General features: G+C 39.3%; 1 protein-coding gene across 8 annotated transcripts; it reads right to left on the reverse strand.

Moving 5' to 3' along the window:
- Window positions 1-1,029: 1,029 nt before the first annotated feature.
- LOC103720352 (thylakoid lumenal 15.0 kDa protein 2, chloroplastic) lies at window positions 1,030-27,833 on the reverse strand. 8 transcript variants are annotated; one of them, XR_005507565.1, is made up of 9 exons: window positions 27,007-27,833; window positions 24,367-24,458; window positions 21,505-21,595; window positions 20,967-21,035; window positions 20,140-20,249; window positions 17,415-17,503; window positions 16,369-16,427; window positions 12,163-12,330; window positions 11,592-11,979 (listed from the first exon to the last, which is right to left on the reverse strand). XR_005507565.1 is itself a non-coding variant. In XM_008810015.4 (8 exons), exons 1-7 carry the CDS (start codon window positions 27,209-27,211, stop codon window positions 16,415-16,417), a joined length of 681 nt encoding a protein of 226 aa, XP_008808237.1. In that variant the 5' UTR covers window positions 27,212-27,821; the 3' UTR covers window positions 1,030-1,208; window positions 16,369-16,414. The 8 variants fall into 8 exon arrangements, 4 of the variants coding, with proteins under 4 accessions (XP_008808237.1, XP_008808236.1, XP_026665515.1 ...); XR_606137.4 differs by having other exon boundaries at window positions 24,367-24,470; window positions 27,007-27,821; XR_606139.4 differs by having other exon boundaries at window positions 17,410-17,503; window positions 24,367-24,470; window positions 27,007-27,817.
- Window positions 27,834-27,881: the final 48 nt, after the last annotated feature.

Here is a 27,881-nt window from a genome sequence, read left to right on the forward strand (position 1 = left end):
GACAGGTTTTAAATTACAATCCATAATGTCCTGTAAACTCCAACGAAGTGCTTCAAATGCCATCTCTTAGCCACCGTAGCTTTATTCTCATAAGAACACTAGCGTTCTGTAACAGTTATGCACAATTTGTTAGATATTGTGCAAGTGTTTGCATCATCTAAATTCAATGGAATTCTTTCGCATTATCTTTCTAGTATTTTCTGATAAGCTCTTTTTTGATCAACATTGTTCAATCTTTTCGCATGATTGTTGGCAGTTCCACGGGGGCACAAATTGGAAATTTGATTCCGGCACCATGCCACAACTATCCTAATGTTCAGGCACTAAAAATTGGCATTGGAAGTATCTGGATTGGAGCCTCAACAATTTCTCTGGAGTTCACGTCCCAAAAATTCATCACTTTCCTTGTGCACTTGGAATATCTTAATTCGGAATATCTTAACCTTTCCAATGCCGAGTTCAGCAGATCTATTCAGCCTGAGCTAAGAAATCCCTCCAGATTGCAATTCCTTGATCTTAATTTGGAATAGATCATCATCATCATCATCATCAGTTACATCCTCGACCCGAGTTCACGCACCGACGGTCGGTGTCAACTGCCGCATACTCATAGAGAACCCTCCCCATAAGCATGCAAGGCACCTCAACATGATAGTATAAATATACAGCGGAACAATTTAAATAATAATATGTAAACTTTATTCCGAAAACTAGCTCAATATTTAAATATTTCATGATTCTAACAATATTTTAGGGTAATAAATCAATTTAAATGAACTATATTTTAAGATAATCTATGCCAAAATTATGTTAATCGCTCTTCCATATTGAAAATCCGATCGGGCTCATTTTTTGAATTTATAAAATAATAAAAAATCATATAATGAGCTAGACAGCCCACTAAGCAATGATCACTTTAGCTAAACAAATCAGACAATCAAATAGATAATAATTTGTAGAAAATAAGCATATATGTAGTATTAATATACAAATCAAATCTTTCTTGAAATATTAAATTTTGTTCATGGATTCAAATTCTTTCAAATATTCAATTCATTTTATCGATCATGAGCTATAACTACATCATCATGTAGCATGATCATAACACCGACTAAACTTCTTGCGGTGAGCTGCGCATCATCTTGCAGCAAACTTCTTTAGGATCGCTGGTCTATTGGCGGTATGTCGTTAATCATCTTGGACACAACCTTTAAGACAAATCAGTGCCAACATATTAGCCTCCATTGGTGGGGTCCTCAACATAGCCAGGTCGAAATTCAAATAGCTCTAGGTTTCATATTTCAATTCTAAAATCATATGGAGTTAAAATCAATCAATCATATCCATAATAAGATCATATATTGTCATAATATTTCAAAATAACAGTTTCTGTAATAATATACTATCCGTCAAATTCATGCATAATGAATAATACCAGTCAAAAGTCATGACTAAAATAATTTAATGATTGCTGATAAATTTAGAAAAAGTGAAACATTACTTACCTTGCAAATGCAGATCCAATTAATCTCGAAAATCTTTCTCAGAGCCTAATATCAAAAAATTATATTTTTCATTAAGTTTTCATCATAATTATTTTGTTAAAAAAAATAACAATCTTAAATTCCAACACCCACACAAGGCTGATCAAGCGAGAGTGCCCAACATCCCGGTCGATCCGATCAAAGTGAAATTCATCGAATCATGCTTGAGCTAGGGTATAGATGGTTCAACAAAGATCGGAGCGATCAAATCTAACAGTATTTGGCAGGGGCCAAGGTGAGGGCTCACATACTGTCTGACAACCCTAGATCATGACCCTTCAATTAGATCGATCCAGAAATCACTAAGAGTCGTGCTTACGAGGTCCAATCAAAGTGAATTCATCTGATCATGCTCGCACTAGGATACAGAGGTTTCGATAGAGATCAAGGTGACCAATTCTAACAATATCTAGGAAGGGCCAAGATGGGGGTTAGCACGCCGCCTGCCGGCTATAGATCAAGGCCCTTCACCAAGGTAGATCCAAAATCATGAAGAGAGGTGTTATGGTAGACCTAACATCTTTATAGAGAGAGTAGAGAGAAAATCAAAGGAGAGAAAAAATGAAAAAGAGAGAGAAAGAGAGAGAACAAGTTTCTCTCGCTAACCAAAGAAGAGGAAGGGAAGGGAGTGGCTGCAGGTGGTGCCCAAGGTCAGAGACCCACAACCGGCCAACAGGCAGTCGACAGCAACTAGCGGTTGGCGGCGACTAAAACTATAAGAAATAGGGGTTCTGCCCCTCCCCCCTAACCAATGAACAGAGGCATCCCGACGGCAGGGACTCTGGCCATGGCTTCCAGCCACTGTGAGGAATTGGAGGAAGGCCCCAATGACAGGCGCCAACAGCGGAACCAGCTGGAAACAAGTGAAGTAAGTGTCAGCTTACTAAAACAAGAAAAACAGGGCATCATCCTTTTTCCACCAAAAATCTAGTGATCACCGGCCGAAATCTTTGATCCATAAATTCAAAAAGAAGTAGAAGAAGGATTAATCAAAGGATTTTGGCTCTCACCTAGCCTCCGGCAATGCTTGGCCATGGCAATGGTGCCAATAACGATCGACGATCGCAGAAAGAATCGGAGAAGAATCCACTGATTAAACTCCGATTGGGACTGGATCTCCGATGCGGGAGGATGGGACGGATAGGAGCTCTAAATAGAGCTCGGCCACGACCAGAATCCGACTCAAAGTCAAATTCTATCCGACGAACTCAGGAGGAAGAAAACTCCCATCGCAAGTCCTCTTCCCTTCTTCACATGTGTGCAGCACGTGCGTTCTCTCTTTTTTGGGGGGGCACAGGGCGGGGGAGGGGGTGTGGAGGGGCGAAGTATACTTCTAAGCCAGTCAAATGGACCTGGCCCAGTACATAATCAGGCTCTAAAAGGGCCTGGGTATCCCATTATCATTTTGATCTTTCTCAAAATGACCACATCAAAACTATTGTATCCCTCTTGCTGTTTAACATTAGCAGCAGCCTCATGCACCTCAATCTAAGAGGATGTGATTTGCTCGATAAACTACCTGTTGCTGTAAGGGATCTATGCAACTTGAAGCATTTAGATTTCTTTTATAATCAAATAATTGGAGAGATTTTTTAGAAGCTGGAAAACCTCAACCACTTGGAATATTTATATTTGTCTAATAATGAAATCACTGCAGATATTCTGAAAATGCTAGAAAACTTGGAGTACTTAGATTTGTCTATGAATAACATCGATGGAGAGATTCCAGAACACCTGTGAAACCTCACCTACTTGGAGAATTTACTTACGGAATGTAATAGAATCAGCAGTGAGATATCAAAGAGCATTGGGACCCTTCTCAACTTGGTGGCATTGGATTTGTTGGAAAATAATTATATAAGTGGTGAGATACCAGATGTTTTCCACATGCTTCGCAACCTACAAGTTTTGATGTTCTCAAGAAATCGCACAAGATGTTTTCCACTTGTCGGCTCCAACTTCTTTACAGGTCGTTTGATTGAAGCCTAATTTGCCGTCCTTATGACATTAGAAGGCTTGGATCTATCTCACAACTCATTTGTCGTGATCCTAAATCATGATTGGGTTCCTCCTTTTAATACCTGATGGATTAGTATATGCTCGCCATTTGAGTTTTCCTACGTTAACTTTGAACCCAAAGAAATTTGGGCAAACTACGACTTCTGAGATATAGCAATTCAGATGACTTTCCTTCTTGGGATCTAATTATGATTTAATTCATCTCCTAATAGGATGACAAGAAAACTTTCATGGTCTAGTACCTGAACTGCATACTTCCCTATGTAGCATAAATCTATCCAACAACTCAGTTTTTGGACCTATTCACTTTGAGCTTTGCTAGAGCCATCGAATTTAACTCCTTTCTTTATCCAAGGATTACATCAATGGTAGCATACGCCCGTTCATTTCTAATATAACTTATCCGGTCATTCTCGACCTTCCAATAATAACTTGTTCAGAGGACATCCAAACTACTGGCACAAATTGCAGCTATGGATCGTTGACTTACAAAAACACAGCATGGTGGCATTCTCAAAGCTCGGGAGAAATAATAGTCTCTCTAGAGATTTTCCTTTATTCCTGAGATATTGTAGATAATCGGCCATTCTTGATAAATAAGTTCTCATCCTACCAATGTGGATAGAAGAAAGCCTCATATCATTGGGAGTTCTTTTTCAATGGTAATATACCAGAACAACTATCATATCTTCTCTTCAAGTTTTGGACCATTTTGCAGATGCTTTGCCTCAATTTTTTGGAAACTTTAGCGCAATGATGGCAATAGAGAATGTGGATAAACCAATGGTTCGAGAAAACTAGACTTAAAGAGCTTGTGCATAACCACAAAGTAAATAGAAATTGAATACACTGGTGTGTTGTCACTTATTAAGTATAGAACTCTCACAAGAAGTTTTTGGAATGATACCTCAAGAAACGATACATCTTCATTTGACTTTTTTTCTTCAACCTCTCTAATAATCACTTTACAAGAAAGATCCTAGAAAATACTGGTGCCTTCAAGCAATGAGAATCTTACCATAAACAATCACTCAAGCATGATTGCCTCAAATATGCCCATGTATTCCTTATGTCAATTGAACTTGTCCAATATCAATTTCTCACGAAGAATTCCATGGGGAAACTAATTGTAAACATTCTACAATTGCTCTATCTACAATCACAATCCTGATCTTTATGGTTGGCCATTGACATGGTGCTTTAATAATGCCCCTTGAAAAAGACCATTTCAAACAAGAGGTCAAGAAGAGGAGCCCAGACGAGTCTAACATGATATGGCTTTACATGAGCTTTGCACCAGGATTTGTTGTGGGTCTCTTGGGGCTCATCTATACACTCATGATCAAATAAGCTACAAGGGTTGCTTATTTCCAATTGATCGACAAGATATTTAATTACAACTACATGCAAGTAGCAACGTACTTTACTAAATTGGAGCTCATTTTGATGAATATCCGAGTTTGAGGCCAAAACTTCATGGAGATTGTATTTGGATTGATATATCCACATAAAAGTTTTTAGTTTGGATGTTTTTTCCCTATGTTTGAATGGTGGATCAATATTTGTAGCAACAACTTAAAAGAGAACTGCCCACTTATGGCATATAATCTAAGCACTCAAGAGTATTACAATTATAAAAAATTTGCAATGCTTTTTGGTTAGTTTTGACATCTTATTCTCGTTATTCGCCTTAAGGGATACCCAAGATCATTTTTGCTCTTGAATTGGTTAGATATTCCTTTTACATTTAGATTTGTGTTAACATATTGGCAGGGGAAATCAGAAACGTCCATCTCGAAATACAAGGATTTCTCAACAAAAAAAAAAGAACAAAAAAGAATCACAATTTTGCTCACATATAGCCCACTAAATACTGGGGGTATACCTATGGCTCTTGCCTTTTTCCTTTTTTAATTGCACATGTTTGCATTTTACATTAGCGCCATAAGAAACCCTAGTTACCATGGAAAAGTGATGCAGGACAGAAGTACGGATTGAAATACAGAGAGGAAGAGGGGAAGAAGAAGGGAAAGAGGAAAAGAGGAGGAGGAAGAAGAAGACCAATTGTTCATTCATTAATTCATTAAACCCTAAACATCAGGATGGACCCATATATATAGGGTCACAAAATAACAAATAACCCCTACAAATAAAATAATTCCAAAAAGCTCCTAAAATGACAATATGCAAATAAACCCAAATAACAATATGCAAATAAACCCAATCAACATAAAATAAATCAATCTAAAATAAAATCAGGCTGGCTGAATCGGCTGGAACCCGCTGAGCTGGCTGGATCCTGTGGCGACCGGCTGACCTGGCACTGGTGTCCGCACCAACTCTCCTCGGGTGGAAAGAAGTCGACCTCGACGAAAGCGGCTTGGTAAAGCCCCGGTAGTACTCCAACAAGTTCGGGTCAATCGGCGGTATCTCCTCACGCTGGATCCAAGTGTAGCCGGACCTTGGTCGTCCTCGCCAACGAACCAGAAAATGTTGGATGCCTCCATCACTGGTAAAAACTATTTGCTCGGCTAAAATAGAATCAATATACTCTTTTTGTGCTCGATGGAGGGTAAAAGGAAACGAAGATCGCATGGAATCAATAATAGGATAAACATCAGGCGCAGGAGAGTGTGCAGCAAAAGAGTCATCAGGGATTGCAACCAAATCTTTAATATTAATAGTAAGGCTATGACCGAAATCAAATGGAAAGTCAATGGCATAGGCGTCAGTGCCATCCTTGTGCAACACCCTGAATGGTCCAATACTAAGAGACTGCAATTCCTTAAGATGGATCATTACGTAACCCCAAGTTTGAAATTCTTTAGCACGGAAATCAGCTTGCATCTTATACTGAGCAGTACATGCATGAATGCCCTTATGGATTTCCTGATACAACTTATGAATGTGTTGTGTAAATGCATATGCAGGCTCAGAAATCCTAACATCAATTTTGATGGGTTGTGCGAGGGCATATCCAACTACACTCATGGTAGACTGGTCAGACTCGTTATCTGACTGTGCAAGCGAGCTAGGTGGAGTGTGGGTGCATCCTAGGGTTTCAGGTTTGTCATCACACTCTTCCTCAATGTCCTGAATGTCATCGAGGTTTGGTTCATAGATTTGCTCCTCTAAGTCATCTATGTCACCTCCCTGCTCTTGCTGAGCAATAACGAAAAATTTGTTCGCACATTGGGAGGTAACGTGACCAAAACCTTGGCATTTGTAACACCGAATTTTGGAATGTGGTTTGGGAGGCTCACCAAGCATTCCCTTGCCATTAGTGTCTCGGCCTGTGACATGGGCAATAGGAGGGGGCCTATGAGTAGTGGACCCTACAGAAGGTTTGGACCCTAAGGAATTAAGGCCGGTGGGAGTGCTCCGTGTGTCAGGGCGCCTTACAAATGTGGACTTAGTATTCCATCGGTTTAGGAGATCGTCTTGGTAGTTAAGGGGCAGGTATTTTTCTTTAAGTCTCTCTTTCATCTCTACCCAATCAGTTATTTCATGTTGATGTCTCCTAGCTAATAGTTGTTCAGTGTTTTGCCAAAACAGCTTAGCTCGACCAAGGAGTTTCATTCTAGCGAATCGAACTTTTTTGTTCTCAGACAGATTGTACCACTCAAAGAAGTGGTCCATTTCGTGTAACCAATCGGAGAAGACTTTCGGGTCAAGACGACCGTCAAAAGTGGGGGCTTCCACCCTAATGCCTCTCATTACGTCTTCATCAGGGTCACGAAGAGCTCTGGGTTCTACGTTATGTCGGTAACCTCTATTCATATTAGGAAAGGGACCTGGTCCTCTAAGGCGAGGGTAGGCATAATGGTGACCTGGAACATGCCTATTATCAAAGTTGTTTGCTTGGACTTGGGCATTGGTATTTTGGACTTGAGCATTAGGTTTTTGGACTTGGGCATTAGTGTTTTGGACTTGAGCATTAGTGTCTTGGATAGCTTTTAATAGGGCTTCGATTTTGGAATCCATGCCTAATTGGGACTCAGGATGAGATGCGTCACGACCACTACGTAGATGCATAAAATGAATGTCAAAATGTATGATCCGACCAACTATAAATGTTCCTAAGTAGACCTAATGCATGAAATGAATTCAAAATTGCAAAGTAGATACTTAATATAATCGGAAGCTAACTCAAGCAATTGAAATTGGCTTTGAATTACATAACAAATTCAGATAAGTAGTTGCGGTCAAATAGTACTAGTTTTCAGCGTGTTGCAGGATTGCACAGAGCCTCAAAGAACTTCCAAAGATTAGGTAGCCCTACAATTAATAACAAAGACAGGCCACTACTAGGGTTTTGGGGTTGTTTGGAGTGGATGTGTTGAATTTTAGGAAGCAATATCAATAGAGCACATAAGAGTTAATTAATTCTAAATTTAGACAAACAAATAAAATTTGCAGTAAGGAAGAAACCTGACCTGGGTTGGGGCGACGATCAGATGCAAATAGCGCGAATCGGGTCTGAGCACAGCAACTCGGTGGACTTGATATCAGCAACTTGGGGGCCAGAGCTGATTGAGGCCTGTGCTTGCCGAAGATGTTCCAGCTGAGATGATGCTGGGAAGAAGGTCACGGCGTTGCAGGGTCCGGTGGTGGTGGTCGGAGCAACTGTTGGCAGGGAGGAGCTGATGCAGGACGGTTGGAGCGGTCTGCGGTGATGACTGTCAGAGCCGACAGTGGTGGTGCAGCAGTCGACGGCGGCGACGGCAACGCGGCGGCGCGGCGGTGAGAGCAACCCGGCGGCGCGGCGGTGCGGCAGCAACTTAGCAGCGGCGAGCGGCAGTAAAGAGTTGCAGGGGCAGCGCGCAGTGCAGGGGTGCAGCAGCAGGCGTGGCAGCGGCGGTGGGGAGCGAGCGGGGAGCGCTGACAGCAGTGGAAGGCCTAAGTTGACGGTGGTGGGAGGGCTGAAAACGGTGGTGGTGGTGGACTCGGCCGGGCCGATGAATGCCGGCGGAGTGACACAACTATAGTAGAGGAAAGAGACGGGAGATGTGGTGACGCGGAAGAATTGACGGCGGCAGCGGTGGCGGTGGGCGGAGGTGTTGACGGCGGAGAGGAAACAGTGTGGGGTTGACGGGGGACGGTGGTCGGAAGAGAAGAAGAAAACGAAACCAGGGAATCGGGAAAATAAAAAAGGAAGGAGGAAACCTCCCGCACGTGCGCGACTTACGCGTCACGTGCGTCAACCAGTTTTTTTTTTTTTTTTTTTTTAACTCAAGTCGGGTTGTCGGGTTATCGGGTTAACAGACCCAACCCACTAGGACAGTCCGACCCGCATTTTTTTTTTTTTGAAATGACTCGGGTTAATGGATAATGGGTTAACGGGCTAACGGGTGCAGACCTTACCCGTACTGTAGATCATCTTCAACCTTCAACCGTCCGCTCGCTTCCGCCAGATCTCGCCTGATTTTGCGGCGGTGGTTGCGGGGAGGTGTTGCGCCGGCGGAAGAGGGTGCTGGTGCAGCAGTGATCGGGGCGGCGACGTCCTTCACTTGGATCCGGCCACGGTCGGTGGCAGCAAAATGCTTTCGAGACCTCCGGGAAGCACGGCGGCGACCGAAGGCGAATCGGCGGCGATCAAAGGTAAATCGGCGGCGCGGCGAAACGGTGGCGGTGGATGATGCTTTCACAGTGATAGGAGGCCGGCTTATTTGCCTCTCGGGCTGCCTTGGGGGTTTCCGGCGACCGAGCCTTCCTTCTCTGCGTGAGATCCGACAGAGGAGGACGGCCAAGAAAGGGTGAGAGCGTCGGAGGCAGCGGCGGAGGGAAATGAAGGCGGCGACGGCGTCTTGCGAAGGAGCTCTGTGGATCGACGCCGGGTAGCAGCCGACCGACGGGAGGGTTTCACTTCTTTTTTTCTTCACAGCGGGTGAGGTGATGAATAGGGAAGAGAATAAGGAAGAAATGGAGTGACCCTTCTTCTTCGGGGTGCGTGCCGTGCGACGACCTTCCGTGCGTTCCGGCGTTTGCGGTGCAAATGATCTAGCAAAATACAGGTGAGGAAAAGGCCGAAAAGAAATCGGCGGGGGTCCGTCCATAAACCGGATCCTTCGACTTCAGCAACAGAGGCAACGTCAGCCCTGCTCTAATACCAAAGCTGATGCAGGACAGAAGTACGGATTGAAATACAGAGAGAAAGAGGAGAGGAAGAGGGGAAGAAGAAGGGAAAGAGGAAAAGAGGAGGAGGAAGAAGAAGACTAATTGTTCATTCATTAATTCATTAAACCCTAAACATCAGGATGGACCCATATATATAGGGTCACAAAATAACAAATAACCCCTACAAATAAAATAATTCCAAAAAGCTCCTAAAATGACAATATGCAAATAAACCCAAATAACAATATGCAAATAAACCCAATCAACATAAAATAAATCAATCTAAAATAAAATCAGGCTGGCTGAATCGGCTGGAACCCGCTGAGCTGGCTGGATCCTGTGGCGACCGGCTGACCTGGCACCGGTGTCCGCACCAACTTTACCAAAGCTGATGCAGGACAGAAGTACGGATTGAAATACAGAGAGAAAGAGGAGAGGAAGAGGGGAAGAAGAAGGGAAAGAGGAAAAGAGGAGGAGGAAGAAGAAGACCAATTGTTCATTCATTAATTCATTAAACCCTAAACATCAGGATGGACCCATATATATAGGGTCACAAAATAACAAATAACCCCTACAAATAAAATAATTCCAAAAAGCTCCTAAAATGACAATATGTAAATAAACCCAAATAACAATATGCAAATAAACCCAATCAACATAAAATAAATCAATCTAAAATAAAATCAGGCTGGCTGAATCGGCTGGAACCCGCTGAGCTGGCTGGATCCTGTGGCGACCGGCTGACCTGGCACTGGTGTCCGCACCAAAAAGTACCTTGCTTTTCCATGGAAACTTAAGATCTTTCTAACAAAATTTTGGCTTTCCATTATCAACATTTTTAAGAGTAACAGAGATGGAGATCTCAAGGTATATAACCATTAACAACATTTTTTAGAGTAACAGAGATGGAGATGTCAAGGTACTTCGACCCCACACCATTTGTAGGACCAACTGCTCTAAATATTTGACCACTACATTACATTTGATGCACAAATATTGTATCTATACGTAAAGACAATCATGCTAAGTTATTTCTGAAGCAGTAGCTGTGCTTCATGCATGGTTGAAATTCATCATGCCAGATTAAACTTTTGATCCTCAAAGACAGAATGTAGATCATTCAACTAGCATGCATCATGCCTTGGCCACCTTCAACATAATGAACTTCTCAATTAAATAAGGACTTGATGAGACATTTGCATGAGCATGAGTTTTCCAATTCAAAAGACACTGGCACCAGAGCAATTATGAACTAGACCCAGAGGAAAGCCTAGAAGAGAAGCTCAGCCCATGATGCTAATGCTATGGTACCCATTCCATCAACGCTCAATTTGAGTTCTAAATAGTTTACTTTTTACTCTTGCTTCAACTTGTCCTGGACCCCATTGATTAGTAGCTGATGGGAACAGTATTGTGTCATCATCTTTGAGAACTTAAAAAATTAGTATGCCACCTACAAGCTTAGGAGGCCTCATGCCAAAAAGGAAATTTAATAAGAATATGGTTTCCCTGATGCCATGGCAAGCTCAAACCTTGCACCATGCCTACAGATCATGGACCATCGAGCTAGACGATATGGCATCATATGTGAACTCTACTCTAGGTTGCCAACGAGGGTATCAAAGCCTTGATTCATGCAAGAAATAAGGAGAACACCCTTCGGAAGCTCTCAAGTATCTCAGAATTCTCTGTTTTGTGTTGTAAAAACTTTAAAGGGACAGAACAAGGAACAAAAATTTAACCTAGTCACTGGAGGAATCAATAGAGAGAAGAATATAGTACATGAACAAGAAACACTTTAAGTACATAACAAAGAGAGGTTACTACAAAAAGTTTAACCCCAGCTATGCTATATCAGAAGCTTATGTCTCAGATGTCATGCGCTACCAAAAGACTAAGTTCAAGCGACGATGAAATGGACAACGGGTCTCACTCTAGTGTTTTTTCAATCAATGCATACTTCTCTTAAAGAGGATAGATCACAAAGGATAGAACATTAGAAATGAACAAAGAGATGAGAGGGAACCAGGAAGTCATTCGTTTTCAAATTAAAAATTAAGCTATAAGAGAATTGTTTGGAGAGTCCTTCAGAAGATTGGGTCACACTCTGTACTCATTAACAGACAGACAATGCTCCACCAGAACCAAAACTTAAAGGATGTCTGCACTTTGTTACCATGGCATGACTAGCAGAATGGCAAGTCCATGTCCCTCTAATTTATCCAGAGATCAGTCTCAGCAGGGACTCATCTACTGAAGCATTTGTGCAAGTTCAGTGGATTGAAACCTCCCCTTTTCCCTATCATTCAGAAGATTCAATAGAAAGAACACAAATTACAATGGATGTCTCAGATAATTCAGTAAATTGTCAGGGAACAATATCTTCACAGGAGGGTAGGAGTTTAAGAGCTGCTAAAGACAGTGGCTTGTTTAGTATGTCGTAAAATTCCAATATGAAGAAGTGTAGAAAATTGTGACTAACCGTTGTCCCATCAAAGAATTTAAGCATGTGCTTTCTCTGCGGATTATCTTCCTGTCTAGTATAAATAACTCTTGGTGACTTTGAAAGAAACTGAGGGGTGCTTGGACATGCATGAGCTTAACTTTGAGATGCTCAATACTCGGATGGAAAAGTTGCAAAGGAACCTCCCTGTCACAAAGAGCAAGGGAGTGCCCAATGATGTCAAGAAGGGGAAACCTGTTGTTCATGCGACTGATGCTAGCAAGCAAAAGAAAATTTCTTGTTGGGACTGTGGTGCCTAACCCATCCTCACTTGGTGTTGAAACAAGCAGAAGAGGAGTTAGGCTTGGAGAAAGATGGAGCACTTGTCTTCTCCTGCTACCCTAAAGATCTCCATAAAATCTTGTAATAGCAGGAGAATAATGGGGCTCATGGTGGTGGGATCATTGGAAAAAAGCATCGCAGTTGTATGAAGTATTCACAGCAATCAAACATAACAAACCACCAATAGTGCAATTTTTTAAGGTTGGTATCAGGATATATAGCAATTATGTTATTCTTTTTGCTTTATTTTTTCTTCTGTTTTCTACCACTTTTTCTATCATTTCATTTCTTCATCCTAATGATTTATTTCATTTTCTTTTCCTTATTTTTCCCTTCTCCCTCCACTGACCATTTTGTTCTTTTTCTTTTTCTTTTCATTGTAACTCTTCTTCTTCTTGTCTTTAAACTAAAGTCATGACGATGAACATCTGTTATGAACTTCAAATATGTTTGCTTTTCATGTTTCTCAAACATAATTCCTATAATAAGCAATAACAAAATTCAAATTTAATGCCATCACCAGTTTTCTATGATTGGTTTGTTAACTAACTAGCAAGTAGAGGCTATACTTGAAGTGGGTAAGATCATCTGCTATTGATATACTACTTTTATTTATATTTATTCCACCATCATGATATCTAATTGTGAATTACGAAGTATGCCTTCCAATATTTTAATTTTTTCCAGGATCATAAATTTTTAATTCATTTCTACACTCCTTGGTCGATAGTACATTGTACTCAAAGTACTCTAGTTTCCTCAACAATGTGTTAAAACAAGATGCTTAAAATTAATTCTTTAGATACACATTATATCATTATTTCATAAAATTTTAGTTTCATGATCAATATAATTTTCCTTAAAACATTTGCTTAAGAAAAATAAAAGGACTTCCTGAGTTACAAGTCAGCCTGCCTAGGCTCCTCTCTAGGTTTTTAGAGATTCTCTTCGTCCTGAGTGCCTTGGCAACATTGCATGTCATAGCAACAAATTAAGAGATTTATGTCTAGCGAGATTTAATATTAATCCCCTATTTATATAAATAGAAAGCTCATGGGTGGTGCAGATGGAGAAAGAATGGGACACAAGAAAGCGAACCATGTGCAGTAATGAGAGGTGAATAGGACTACGTAGTATAGTTCATGCATGACACTTGCTAGGGAATATGGCTTTGAGAAGATATTGATGCCTTTCCATAATCAAACACAATGCTCCAAGGCTATGGAATACAGGTCAAAACAAAGCTTGCATCAGCCATTCAAATAAATGTTTAAAACCAACAAAGTTCAAGCAAAGAAGTCAGAATTATGCGAAAATGAGCATCTAAAACTCCATCAGGCATAGGTTAGGCTCTGGAAATGGTAAATCAAGTTCAAGGGAACTCTTTCAGTAAAAAGGATAACTACACCTATTAGTGGCAATTCCATGCTTTAAGCTAGAATGAAACAGCTGACTGACAGACAAAATTGATAGCCTGGTTGGCAGTTACAGATCTAGTGTAGACTAAGACTCATGTTAAGGTGAGAAACTAGTGATCAGATATCATGTGAAGTGTTTGGCACTATAATATTTTATAGTCTTATATTCAGCAATAGTGTGACGCAGTCATACACCAGGTAGTACGAACCCTTGAACTGTTATCATGACAATTGTTTCACAAAGTGTGCCTGCATCTGTGTATGGATATGTACATATATTTAAGATTTTAAACTTTGTAAGACTCACTACTATCTTTTTGATGAAAATGTAAGTCCAAAACAAGTTTTCTCTATTTTCTTCCTTTTCCCTATTGTGCTAATTCTTTCTCTATCATGCTACTTCAAACTGACCTCTCATCCCTCTTTTAATATGGTAGCAAGACATCTAGACAAATACACTAAGTACATGTAAAAAGTGTGCCAACTGCAGCCACTAGGGTCCAATTATATATAATCAATATACAATCGAAACTCTTGAGGATCCATCACCAGTCAGTTGGATGTTCAGTGGTCTCACCTGAAATCAGTGAGAAAAGACACTAGAAAAGTATATTGCAAGCCTCACACTTCCCTAAAACTTAGCAATTCATCCAACTTTCTCTCTTTTAAATCTTTAGAAAATTCGAGAGTTTAAATAAATATTTGATACTTCAAGAAATGAGGACTCTCAAGTTCTACTTCACAAATACAACAGAATCTAAGATCATAACCATCAATTTCATGTGAAAAGAGGAGAAGTGAGGACTCTGAAATAAAAGAGAGATTAATAGGGGGAAAAATGCTTACTGCCACCTTTTAACTTGACAAGAAAAATTAGGAATTTGAAGAGAGAGTGACGTTAGGATAGAAGATGAACTTGGACTAAAAGCTCAAAGAAGAAAGGTATGTCGATGCAACCGATTGTGGCGAGGCAAAAACCCCACGACACAATACAAGGAGGTCGTAACCTAAGCGGCAACAGTGACTTGTAAACCAATAGGCTCTCAACAAGGGCGGACGATAGTTAGAGGAGGAGTAGGGGCTGATACAGCTCCAAGGATAAAAGCACCACCTTGGCCAGCCACTCCAAAGATACAGCTCTCACACACTCACTCGCAAGCTCTAGAAATCTACCAAAAGGAAGGAAAGAGAGAGAATAGAGAGAAGGCAATAACAATTTCCGCAAGATAATTCTTACTAATAATAACTCAAATATGATTACAAAAGAAGCTCCAAGAGGACTCTTTTCTTCTCCTTTCTAATGGTGGATTCCAAATTCTATTCTAACTTGAAGAACCCTAACTACTAGCTTTCCTAATATCTTCAAAAATTTACAAAAATCAAAATTCTGTAGAATTAACTAACATCAAAAACTAACAAGTGTCCTGAGACCCGTGGGCACATGAACCATGACCCATGTGGCCGGCACGTGCGTCCTGCACAGTCCCATGGCCCGTGTGCATTCTAGTCTCACATCCAGGTTGGCTCAAACTCACTCACCTAGCAAGTGAGCCTTAGATGCTCCGACATCAGAGAGAATCTCAAAAAGCAAGAAATTAATTAAAAATAGTGATGCATGTGAATTTCTTGAGGCCTACAATCTTCTTGGACCCCACAAGCATTGCACATGCCAAATCCAGGACTAAATGCCAAGTTAGTTCATGATGACTTTCAAGTGTGTGGCCATGGATCTAATGTCATAGTTGCAGTGAATGAGGCAGATACATTGAACAGGTTGTTATTATAGTGGCGAGTGATATTCTTGTTGGGTAAACAAAAGGAAGCCATACAATTTTTAAGTTCTAATATGGAGGAAAGGTATAAATGTCATCCCAGGTAATTCAATTCTAAAGTTGCCAATGGAAGAATCCAAAGACAGGTCCATTGGATATGTAAGGGCTAGTTACATAAAAGTACAAGATATAGTAAAATTTTACATACACAAGACTCATAGATAGTAGAGGATTAGATAATTGATCATAAGCCTGTATTAGTACAACCTAGTGATTTAGCAAGATCTATTGTAGCTGCCAGGTATAAATTTCTGATGGTTGTTCTGTATATATATCAAGAATTTCACAATTGGTTCTGCTACACGTAAATGGCTGACAGAATACATACAATAGTATGTGCCATACTCACACAGGGTATGATCAGCATAATTGTGGTAGGCTAGCATGCCCTGTCACACAGCCATTTGACTGCAAATTTATTTTTTTTCTTTTTTGCAATTTGTATTGTTTCATTGATTTTTCTAGATAGGTGGAGAATAGTTGATGCACTAATGTTATTTAATGTAGACATTTGGGTTCACTCAACTGTGTGTATGTTTGAATGAGTCTAAACATTTATAAAAGACAAATATTAATGGAATTGCAAGTCAAGCACTATTAGAAAAGACATTTTCATTGGGACTTAATGCACACCAGTTGCACTTTGTCCTCACCTCACTGCCACATCGGGTCTGTAGATGTCCTCGTCAGTTATCAGGTTCACATCAGGTACCTAGTAGAGGCAGTTCCAATATTGTTAGAGCAACATGTAAGGCCTTTTCGGTGGCCGCATTATTCATTGGATAAAGCCCAATTAGAATTTAAAGTAAGAAGGGTAGAAAATGTATGGGCAAGAGAAATTACTGGGATCAAAACCATCCAAAGACCAGATCCCTGAAAATCACGATATGGTAATTTTCCTTATGCAGACAAATAAAAGTTGTTCATCATGGTTCAATACTCCCTCCTCATTGCATAACTTCTCAAAATCCTAACTTTTAGACCATGTATAGATTTAAACACATCTTATTGCCAGATAAGATGCCTTGATGTTCAGCAAGGGTTGTAGTTGCGGTACCATCCATGCATATGTATATACATGCATACATATATTGAAAATATTTTTTAGGTGATTATTTTCATGAATATTAATTTTAAAAACTATATAGCTTGAATTGAAAAAATTAGCCCTTACTCGAGAATGTATCTCTAATCCATGCTCTAGGACACAAATCCAGAGTTCCTACGACAAGAAATCAATCTAACAACTTGTCTTTGCTCATGAATTTAGAAACATATGATTTTGCCATGCAATCTAAAATGAACCATCAATAATAAGTGGAGGGGACCATTACGTAGCTAGAAATGATCCAGTGGCCACTACACAGATGAAAATTCCACCTGCCTGTCAACCTCCCTGCACACAAACAGGGGTTACTGGATGCTGGATCCTAGTCAGTTCAGATTGTACCAGCCAGTACAGGTCAATATGCATTTTGGTATACATTACTTTTTTTTTCACATGCTACAATTTTGAAGCAGTTGGTAGAGACAGCAAGCCAAATTTGAAAAAACAAGGAAATATTTTAATGGCAAGTTCTTGCACCAACTAGGTGTTTCTATTGCTTCATATACCCAACATCACATAGTAATATTTCATACTTTGAATTCCACCTTTGACTTCATGGGCAAAAATTTCACAGACAGAAGAGTACCTTACTTTACATCAGAGCAGTTATTTGGTCCCACAGGTTCTCTCAGGCAATTTGAAATTGCAATTACAGCAGCTTCAACTGATGCATCCTCCCCCTGTTCAACCAGAATTAAGAAAATACAACTTACACAAGATTAGAAGATTATCAGAGTAAATAAAAAATAGATAAACAATAAGGATAATTGTTCTAGAGAGAGGATCATGTAACCCAACTATGATGACTGTATTCAACTCTTTTAAATTATTTTTAGCTTCCAACATGGATACACATGTTACAACTAATTCAACTATCCTTTATGCACATCATTTTTAGTTAACACAAAAGATTATTGAATGTGTAGGGAAGTGGGTGCTCGGCATAGTAGGAAAGAAACCCACGATTGTCACTGGTATCAAATTCTCTGAACCTGATCGGTGTCAATATCTACTCTAGACCTCAAAAGCCGATTCCAGATGCTGCACCATCCCCAAAATCCACTTTTATCTCCAAAAGTGCAAGTTCAGGGACTCACTAAGCCAGGTTATTGCAGTATTTGTGTTACCATATGACTATTATACTGGCATCATGAACGCGGAAAAAAAAAGAGAGAGAGAGGAAGAGGAGGAAGAAGAAAAAGAAGAAGAATAAGCCACTGGAATGAAATTTTAGACATTGGGTTTCACAAAATCTGGCCATTGAAATTAAGGATTAAAGTGTCATTCATCATATCTGTGCAGGTTAAATGCTGGCATAACACATTTATCATATCATATCTTGCCAACACTTGGTGCTACCAAAGAAAAATATGCAAGTCTGTAACACATATTCACAACCAGAATGCTTCTTAGCAAAGGCCATATCCATCTCTTTATATTGGACAAACAAATGTTTTTAACAAAAATAAATTTCTAATTAACAGATATACAATATGTGCTATTCACATATTCAATTAATTTCTTATACAAATCAACATTACCCAGTTATCTAACAATTACTAGCACAAATCCAAATTCATGATGAAATACTCGGGACTAAGTAATGATCCTTGCAATCAAACATATTTGCACCATTATGTGGATATTGCTAAAACTATGAGAAGCTCATATACTTGCACTGGGAAGCTTATATATTATTATATATCATTACATTTATCAATTGTTTTGATCTAAAATAATGATTTTTTATCATTTTAATGTGTGATTTGATCTATAAATGGCCTTCAGTTCATCATAAAAGAAAGAAAAATCACTAGTAAGAGTTATCAAACAACATTCGACTCAACTCAATTAAGCCTTAACCAAACTAGTTGGGGCCCCATCTATTTAGGCTCACACTTTCTAAAAGATTTAATGTTATCAAGTCCTTCCTTACTACTTCATCTAATGGCATTTTCGGTCTATCTCTATCCCTCTTTTCTTCTACATTTATCAAATCACTTCTTAGTATTGGTGTCTTTCTTAGCCTACATTGCACATGTCCAAACCATCTAAGTAGTCATTCCTTCTTTCAATTTGTCCTCAATTGGTGTGACCTCTACATTTTTATGAATGACTTAATTTCTTATTCTATCTCTTATTGTATTACTACACATCCATCTAAAAATTCTCATTTCAACCACACTTATCTTGTGCGCTTGTTGTTTTCTAACTACCCAACATTATGTATTTAAAGATAGTTGGTCATATGATTATCCTATAAAATTTTCTCTTCATCTTGGCAAGTATCTTATGATCATATAATATCCCAGTGGCACTTCTCTATTTTAGCCATGCTGCTTTAATTCTATAGACAACATCCTCTTCAATCTCCCCTTCCATATGAATAATAGATTCTAAATATTGAAAATAACTACTCCTAAGGCCTGTTTGGGAAATCCAACAGGATTGGGCTGGATTTCCTATAGAAATCGGACTTGTTAGCTTGCCCAGCCCTCTTTTTTTAAAAAAAGCTCGCTACAGTCTTGATCTAAATCCCATCTATGGCCTGTTGGACTACAAGAATAAAAAAATAAAAAAAGACTTGTAAAGATCTTTTTTTCCTCTCACAAGATTTGGGCTGGAGAGGGATTGGGTTGCTATGGACCATAGTTAAATAGACCGTCCAGTCCATGATCCTATAGGAAATCCAGCCTAATCCTTTTGGATTTCCTAAACAGACCCTTAGGAACTTCATGATTCTCAGTTTTCACTCCACCTTTATCTCTGTTTATAATTTTTACTAAAACTATATTTCATGTATTTCTTCTTAGTCCTACAAGGTATTTAAGATGCTTGAGTACATGTTCATAATAGGAAAGTAGGGCATAAGCCCATAGCCACTAACAGCTCATGTTGCTGTGTATCAGAGCAGTAAAATTGAGACACATTGATATGCATTAATACAAGTTGGAATATCCAATACAAAGGCATGTGTCCCTGTATCATGCTGATAACTTGCAAGTATGGTATTTATCCAAGATGCAGTAAGGTATGGTTGAGCACTTCAATCCTTGATGGAAATATAGGAGTATCAAGAAGAATGTGCTAATAAATGTCTGAAACTAGTAAAAAAGCCAATGCAGGAACCCATACACAATGAAGGTTACCCCCAAATAAGCAATAATTCTTCCTAGCCAATCAATTGAAGAAGATAAAAGCTGTTCAATATATTTTTGCAAGAATTCGTGATGCTGAGTGAGACATTGTAACTTAAATTGTCTCATGCATTGGTATAACAAGCCTACTCAATTATGAGTTATTATCGAAAAAATACCTTTTCTTTCCAGTAAAACATGTTCCCATACTTCCCTGATAAGCGACTCCAGAAACTTCGAGGTATGTCCAAATCAACCGATGCACCAACATTGAAATTCAAGATATTGCCTGACATATACACCAAGATACACACATTTGGAGGCAATATTTGAAAAATCAAAGTTTGTAAAATTAGAAAAAGCATACGCAAAGTGAATATAGTTTGATTTACCTGCAATCTCTTGGAGTCAAATTGGATGTTATTGAAGATTCTACTTTCAAACATTTCACTACCAAGTACTAATTACAAAAGATGGTAAGAGATATCTTAGAATCTTCTGATGCTAAGATCAAATAGAGCCATAACTTGCAGAGTAAACTCCACACTTCTATATATTTAAGAAGAAAAAAAGAGGATACAACCAAATCAAATTATGTATTTAAATCTCATGTACTCTTGGGATGAATTTATTGCATATGGTCTACAAGGTTTAACTAGTCATGGGAATCTATCAACAATAAATATGAGTCATTTATTTGATTATAGTTCTTTTGTTGATCATCTTATGTCAATCCAGAATAAATGAGTCATAAAGTTTAAATTTCCAATAATTAATAAGATGTCATCTCCCAAACAACTATATGATTGTCATTCATGACAATCAAACAGATATGATATGTTTAGGAGAACTTGATGCACTTATAACTTTTAATACTTAAAAATAAGATAGAAATAATAAGCTTATTTGTGGTAACTTTTTTATGTACAAGGTTTTTGACAAAACTACACTTTCTGATCTTTGACTTCATGACAAAAGTTTCAAGCTGAATGTTTCTAGATCTTACCAAAGGTTGGATCAGCAACAAAAACAATAGTTCTATCATCAACTTGCCAGAAGTCTTTAATAGCCAATCCTGCAAAATAAATAGTCAAATATGAACAAATAGATAAATAAATAAGTCATGAATCAAACAAGGGGGAATCTGCAGTACAGGAAAAAAGAAAAGCAAAAGCAGGAGTCTGCTTGGTCATCTCTCTGTGGAGGTTCATAAAAGATTGTATTGAAACTGTCTACTGGAGAAAGAAATTTTCCAAACATTGGCGATGTCATAAAGAACATTTGGAAAAGAAAAGCGCTAATGCAAATTGACCAAGTATCCTAAAGATGTGCTTTTGTTTGAGGACCCTGGACTTAACTATTTATAAGTAGTGCATCAGTTTAAATTTCAAAGAACTATATCCTGCAGTTTTTAGACTAACTACTGGTAAGGTGTCAAGATCAGCCACGTTGATTGCCTGTGTTAGAAAATGGAAGGCAGTATACTAGAATCCTGTCACAATGCATTCAACATATAACAAACTTAATGATTGTTTATAGTTTACCTGGAGTGTCAGGATAATTCTGTGCGAGAATTCTTAGTTTAAATCCTGTATCCTTCTCAAGATCTTCTATCTCTTGCAAGAGCCGTTTCTCCTAGGAATATTCTAAGACATATCAGAATTTTGTTATTATTAACAACACCAGAAAAATATGAATCTGTCACAAGATTAAAAATGTGCCATATCATCACCTAGAAATATATTTAGAATTTTAGATTGTAATAATTTCTGCAGGTAGACTCCAATAGATGTATTTAATTTTAGAAATGATAAAGAAGAACATGCTATAAACTTTCACATCATACAGCTTAACCCCTTCAGTGCAAATTCAACCACCCAACAATAAATGTGTTGTATTATATCAACTATACACATTATACAGTTCCTTTTTTCCAACCTTTCAGCCTTTAGTAGAGCCTTAATCCTCCTATTAAGTAAATAAAAGAGAACCTACAGCCTAAAGTAGGCACAGGAGAGGATGGAGGAGAAGAACAGTAAGAAAGATGAGGATAGAATAGAAGAATCAAGGATAATTTTGAGCATCCCAAGAGAAGGAAGTATCTTCTCTGAACTATTATTGGAACACCCCTTCAGCCAATCAGCTAAGAAAAGACTGGCATTAGCGATGGCCTGAAGAGAGCTAGTATAAAGAAGATTTGTTCATATCAAATAAAATAGACCAGAACATAAAGGCAATTAGAGCATTCCAATGTGAACTGCATGTCATGAACTCTGCAAAATCCTCCATGCCCCCAAACAAGCCAATCAAAGCATGTACGCCATCCAGCCTACTGTTCCAGGGATAAGGCCGCAAGGATCACTGAAAAGAACATGATGGAGGAACATGGTGACCAGGCAGACACCAGACAAAGCAAAAGAGAGGCCAAGGTTGCAATGAGAGCATAGAAAGGAAAAGTAGCTGGCCTCCATCCACAATAATTGATTGCGAGCCAAAATGATCAAAGATTTCCCCCTAGAAACTCAGAGAGAAAGAAAAGGGGAAACCAACTTGGATGATCTTACCAATTTTTGGGTCCGGCTCGCAACTTATATGTAAAAGATCATCATCATGCACTATTTCCTTTTGTATTTTCTAAATCTATTATTTTTCCCAAAATTTTCTATTTTTCTTACTTCTATGAGGTCCGATTTTGGCCTTAGACTAAAACAAGAGTGGATGAAAATTCTTGAACCTTGTCCATACTTAGACCTGAATCCATAACTTGTTCATATTTGAATCTAGTGAAACTTGACCAATCAATCCAAAATAAAATGTTCAATAAGTAGGTGAGACCCATAAGTTATGAAATCATCATAGACTTAAACCAAAACAAAATTGAACAAATTAAAAATTTGGCTTTGAACACAAAATGTTAATCATGAAAGATTCTATTGCTGCATGTTTTGCTACAGTGGTAGTCAGAATATGAATACAAGCAGTACCCATGAAAGCTAACAACTGTTGGACCTAGAAGTCTCAAAACTTTTAAACAAACTTTGTCATCAATCTCTGACAAACTCATGTTATTGGTGCTAATAATACAATCAGCTGATCACCTTCTTTAACATGGGCTAAATTTCATCATTGGATGTGTTTCCGATTTTGACATAGGATGAAGGGTTCATGCACCAAACCTATTAAAACTGGATGAAGATTATTGCTGATGGTTAAACTCTGGTCAGTCCTGTCTTCTTTTCATATAATCAAAGAAGAAAGCACATGATATCAGACTCACTGTTTTATTTAGTTACAGACTGTACTCCAACAACTCCAAGTCCCAAAAAAAAAAGAACCAGGAATTACGTACCATCTGCTAAAGTGCCTATATTTAAGCAAACATTTATTTGATTGACTTACTAAGCCAAGTCAAAGAAGAAAAATAGAGAAAAGAACACATTAGCAAACCAATATCTTGGCTTTTCAAACCTACCATGATTGACAGCTTGAAATGTGTCAGCACACCTACCAACTTTATGAACCAATATGTTAGCATAACTACCAACTTTATGAATATGGCAAGGTTTGAAATGTTGAGAACGAGAGCATACTGAACCCAGAGGTGGGTAGAGTGTGCATTGTGCCGATGATTGTGCCGACAAACAGTATAGATGGGTATGCATAGATATGGCTAGAATGGCTTGGTATGGCCTTCTTTAGAATAAAAACTTTGCATGTGCACAATTTTTGAGTATAGCTGTATAGGTTTTGGGTTTCAACTCACAATCCCCAAAATCATTGATTTTGAGCCTAGATTCATGCTCTACGTCATGAATTCAATGATCAGTGATCATTCAATCCATATTTGACAAAATTACTCCAACGGTTTTTTTTTTCAATTAAACACAATTTCACTTAGATTTTTGAAGAATAAGAGAAGGGAGGAGGGAGAATACCTAGCTAGAATGAAATTTAGAGTCTTGAAACTCAAAATCCAAGCTTCAATCCTGCAAGCAAATCTCACTCTTCCCTTCTCCCTCATTTCGTTCCCAAATTCAAATGGTGGTAAATGATTGCAAAAAGGTTTGTTTTAGTCATCCCAAGCTGTATCACTCGGTTTAGAGCTGATATGCATTCAATTTAGGGTGAATTGACCACGATCCATGCCAAACTACTCAATCCAGGTTCAGTTCGAGCAGTTCCAGTGTGGTTTAGGCGATATTTGCCCGTACCAATGCCCCCTTGCATCAGAGCCAGTATGGTACTTGTCGATGAGCATGCACTGGATTTATTAGTATTTTAAAATTTGAACCTTGCTTCTCAGCTGTTCAAGTTCACTGCTTCCCAATACATATATCACTACAAATTGCAAACATCAATGCTAAAAGAAGGTAAAAACTAACTTTGCAACAAGGAATTACTCACACCTGGCCTGCAGAGAGAAACCCAGCAACATCAATGACAGGACTAAATTCTTTAGGAAGCAATTCTGGCTTGTTGACCCCAACTTTGGCATCAGCTGCACTAAGTCCTAGACAACCCAATCTTATATCAGAGATAAAACTAAAATGGGCCATGAATTTGCATCATGCATTAAAGAATTATAAGGTGATCACAACAAACAACCTGCTGCCAATGCTTTGCAACAAACTTGAGTAGTTGGAGAAAAGAAGAAAAATATGAAATATAAAATGCAGGGGAAAAATTATCCAAGATTAGATGAATTTGATCAATTTATCATTTTTATGGAGCTTAATGATATAAATTTCATATTTTTTGTACACTAATCAAAATATTGAAATTTATAGAAATATAGATTATAGAGAATCACAAGCTACAAAATTCTATCACAAATTGTTTAATTGTGTAACAGATTAAATTAAGCAAATGACAATTGAAAGCACAAAAATAGCAACATGCAAAATCATATTTAAAACATGGTCTTAAATCGTGTGGAATGGGGGTGTCCCAGTTTCTCCATGGATTTGAATGCCCTGCTGTCATGTCCCATCCCAGCAGCAATCTCGATCATGCATCCCGATAAATACCCTCCGTCTCTCTCCCCTTCTTCTCTCCTTTCTTTTTTTTTATTTCTTTCTTTCTTTCTTTTTTCTTCTTTCTTTCCTTCATTCTTTTCTTTATTTTTCTTCCACCTTCCTTTCTTTCTTTCTTTTTCTCTTATCCCTTCCTTTATTTCTTTTTTCCCTTTTCTTCTTCTTTTTCTTTACTTTCTTCCTTCTTTCCTTTCTTTCTTTTTCTTCTCGCTTCCTCTAATTCATTTCTTCTTCTTCCTCTTTCCTTTTCTTTTTTTCTTTTCTTCATCTTTCCTTTCTTTCTTTCCTCTTTCTTCTTTTCTCCTCACGTGGTTGGGTTTCAGAGTCCCAACCCCGTCCTAGTCCCATTTTCTCACAGGAACGAGAACGAGACAGGACAGTCAGGATGCCTCTCGTCCCGCCAGGAGTTAAAACCTTGATTAAAAGTAGGAAATTGTTTTATAGTTAATGCTAATATGATCATGATGCTAGATAAAAATGTTATGCATAAGAATAGTAATTAAGCATCTATTTCTAAACAGAATCCTTAAGTTCAGACGCATCAATTATAAATAACAACTAGAGCAAGAAGCTTAGTAATTATAATGTCAATGCAGGAGCACATGGACAAGATATAAATCCATTCTAAATGCTGTGCTACAACAGATATGAGTGAAGGATTATGTTTGATGGCCATGGTTCAAAAGTATTCGACACACATGAGTTGCATATTTTCCTTTTAATGGCATGCATTAAATTGGGCAGACTAGCATATTATAAATAAAATCTTTGTCAGTAGAGTTGATTATATAGACAAAATCAAATGGTGGAGATATGCACAAATAGGCATAGATGGGGTACTACATGCAATTGTAAATATTTGATTAGGAGCTTTCTTGGATGCCATCCATCCAATAAGCTAAATAAGATATTCTGGACAGGGCTTCAGTGTCAAAAGTATGCTGAAAAGCTTGAAGCAAAACATAAAGAGATCATGGCAGGCAAGCCAACAGCTAATCCATTTTTCTTAGGGATGAAAAATAACCTTAGCAAAGGAATTAATAGTCCCCGAAAAGTAGTATTAGCTATCGATCTGGCTACCAGATCTCTTTTCCATTTTTTTATAAAAAGGTCCGTACACAATGGGCTATACAATAGGGGGTAGCCCTCCTCCAGACAACCTTAGCCCCAAAACCCTAGTAAAGGCAAGATTTGGCCCCAGACAAGGACTGTCAAACCATCTCAAATTGGGCAATTTGGGACGTACCAAATAGAACCAGCCATAACTGGGATAGTTTGCCTACCCAATTCAGTCCCAGCTGAGAATTAGCCTAAATTGGGCTGAATCATCTGGTTCCACCCAAGTTCAAGCCATTTCAGGCTGTTTTTGACCAAATTGGATAGTTTGATGGTTTATAATTTGAGTAGCGAGTCACGACTCCTCCCAATCCTTCTCCCCCCTTTTCTAGTCTTCTTTTCCTTTATCCTATCTCCCTCTCTCCAGATCCTGCTCTCCCCTGTACCCTCTCCCCCTCTTTCCTGCTCTCCCCTCTCTCCCAATCATCCTTGCCTCTTGCCAGTCGCGATCCCTTGCTAGGATTAGGGTTCCATTGCCATCATCATTGCCGCTGCCACCACAAATGATAATAATGACGAGGTGCCAAGACAACAATGACGTCAGAGATACATCATCCCCTTCCTTCCTTCCTCACTATAATAAATGCATTTGGGCATTTGGGGGATGGGGCCTTAGGCGACCGTCGCCTAAGGGTTGAGTTGGCCGTGCGTGCAAGGCTATTCTTTCGCAAGCCTTCTTCTCTATAGAGGTAGTCCTGCTACTAGTAAGGAACCTTCTTATAACAGTAAACCATGTGTACAATTTAGACATATAATTTGTTTTAGTGGCATGAAGCTAAAAGATCCAGAGTTTTCCAAGGTCCAAACAACAAGACATAGCAGACACAACAACATCTATGCCTTTACTGAAAAATAAGGGTTAAAAAACCGAAAACTACGGGCAGAGCAGGTGCATACCAGAAAGAGAAATTCCGAGAGCGAAAGTGCCGGCGAGTACGAATTTCAGCGACTTGGACCTAAAATCGTGAGCCCAAGTCTTCAAATCCGGTGGTTTTGGATTCGAAGCGGCGGTTGGAGGGGAAAAAGTTCGTTTGGGGATTTTTGGAGTTGTGGATAGCGCTGCTGGAAAGGGAAGAGGAAAAGGTTGAAGGAGAAACCCCATTTTTTTTATTGATGTTGCTTCTTTAGCTTCTTTCCCCTCTTTATCCTTTAACTCCGTTATATGGCTCTTAAAAAGTATGGGGCTTGCGAACTTTTAGTTCGCATGCGACGGCTTTCGCAGGAAAAGAGACGCAAAAAGGGTGCCCCTCATTCTTTCCACCGGCTCTTCCAGTTTCTGCAACAAACGAGCAGTCCCCCTTCATCCCATTCATGCCCCGTTCTCCTCGGTTACCACCGGCACAGTGGATGGATGTGGTCGATGAGGGTGCCGGCGAGAGGGAGGCGGAGAGGGGAAGAGGGTGGAGACGACGATGTGAGTGCGGCGGAGCCAGACGGGGTAGAACTAGCGGCCTGATCTCGGACTGACGGCGAGGAGGGCGTCGGAACTTGGACAAAAAGGGAGAGCGACAGAGTCGAACATGCTCGAGACGGACACCGGCATCCACGGTGGCGGAGATGAGGAGCAGGAGGAGGTGGAGAGAACGGAGCGGCACAAGACGCTGGGTCGGTGGAGAGGTTGGATGACCCGGGACGTGTTCGATAAGGTCCACATTGTGTGCAACTTCACCGCCGGCGATGGCTACCGGCGAGGGGGAAGAGTGGATCGGGGAGGAGGAGGCAGCCCGGGCGGTCCAGGAGACCGGATGTGTCGGGCGAACGGGGTTCTGTTT

The sequence above is a fragment of the Phoenix dactylifera genome, unplaced genomic scaffold (genome assembly GCF_009389715.1).
Source record: "Phoenix dactylifera cultivar Barhee BC4 unplaced genomic scaffold, palm_55x_up_171113_PBpolish2nd_filt_p 000222F, whole genome shotgun sequence".
NCBI classification, from domain to species: Eukaryota; Viridiplantae; Streptophyta; class Magnoliopsida; order Arecales; family Arecaceae; genus Phoenix; species Phoenix dactylifera.

Excerpts from the sequence above, each read along its gene's own strand:
- LOC103720352 (XM_008810015.4), bottom strand. The coding sequence starts at position 27,211 with ATGGGGTTTCTCCTTCAACCTTTTCCTCTTCCCTTTCCAGCAGCGCTA. Across the intron at positions 24,471-27,006 it reads TCTCGGAATTTCTCTTTCTG|GACTTAGTGCAGCTGATGCC; the intron begins GTATGCACCTGC and ends TGGGTTGTCTAG. Across the intron at positions 21,596-24,366 it reads GGTTTCTCTCTGCAGGCCAG|GAGAAACGGCTCTTGCAAGA; the intron begins GTGTGAGTAATT and ends GAATATTCCTAG.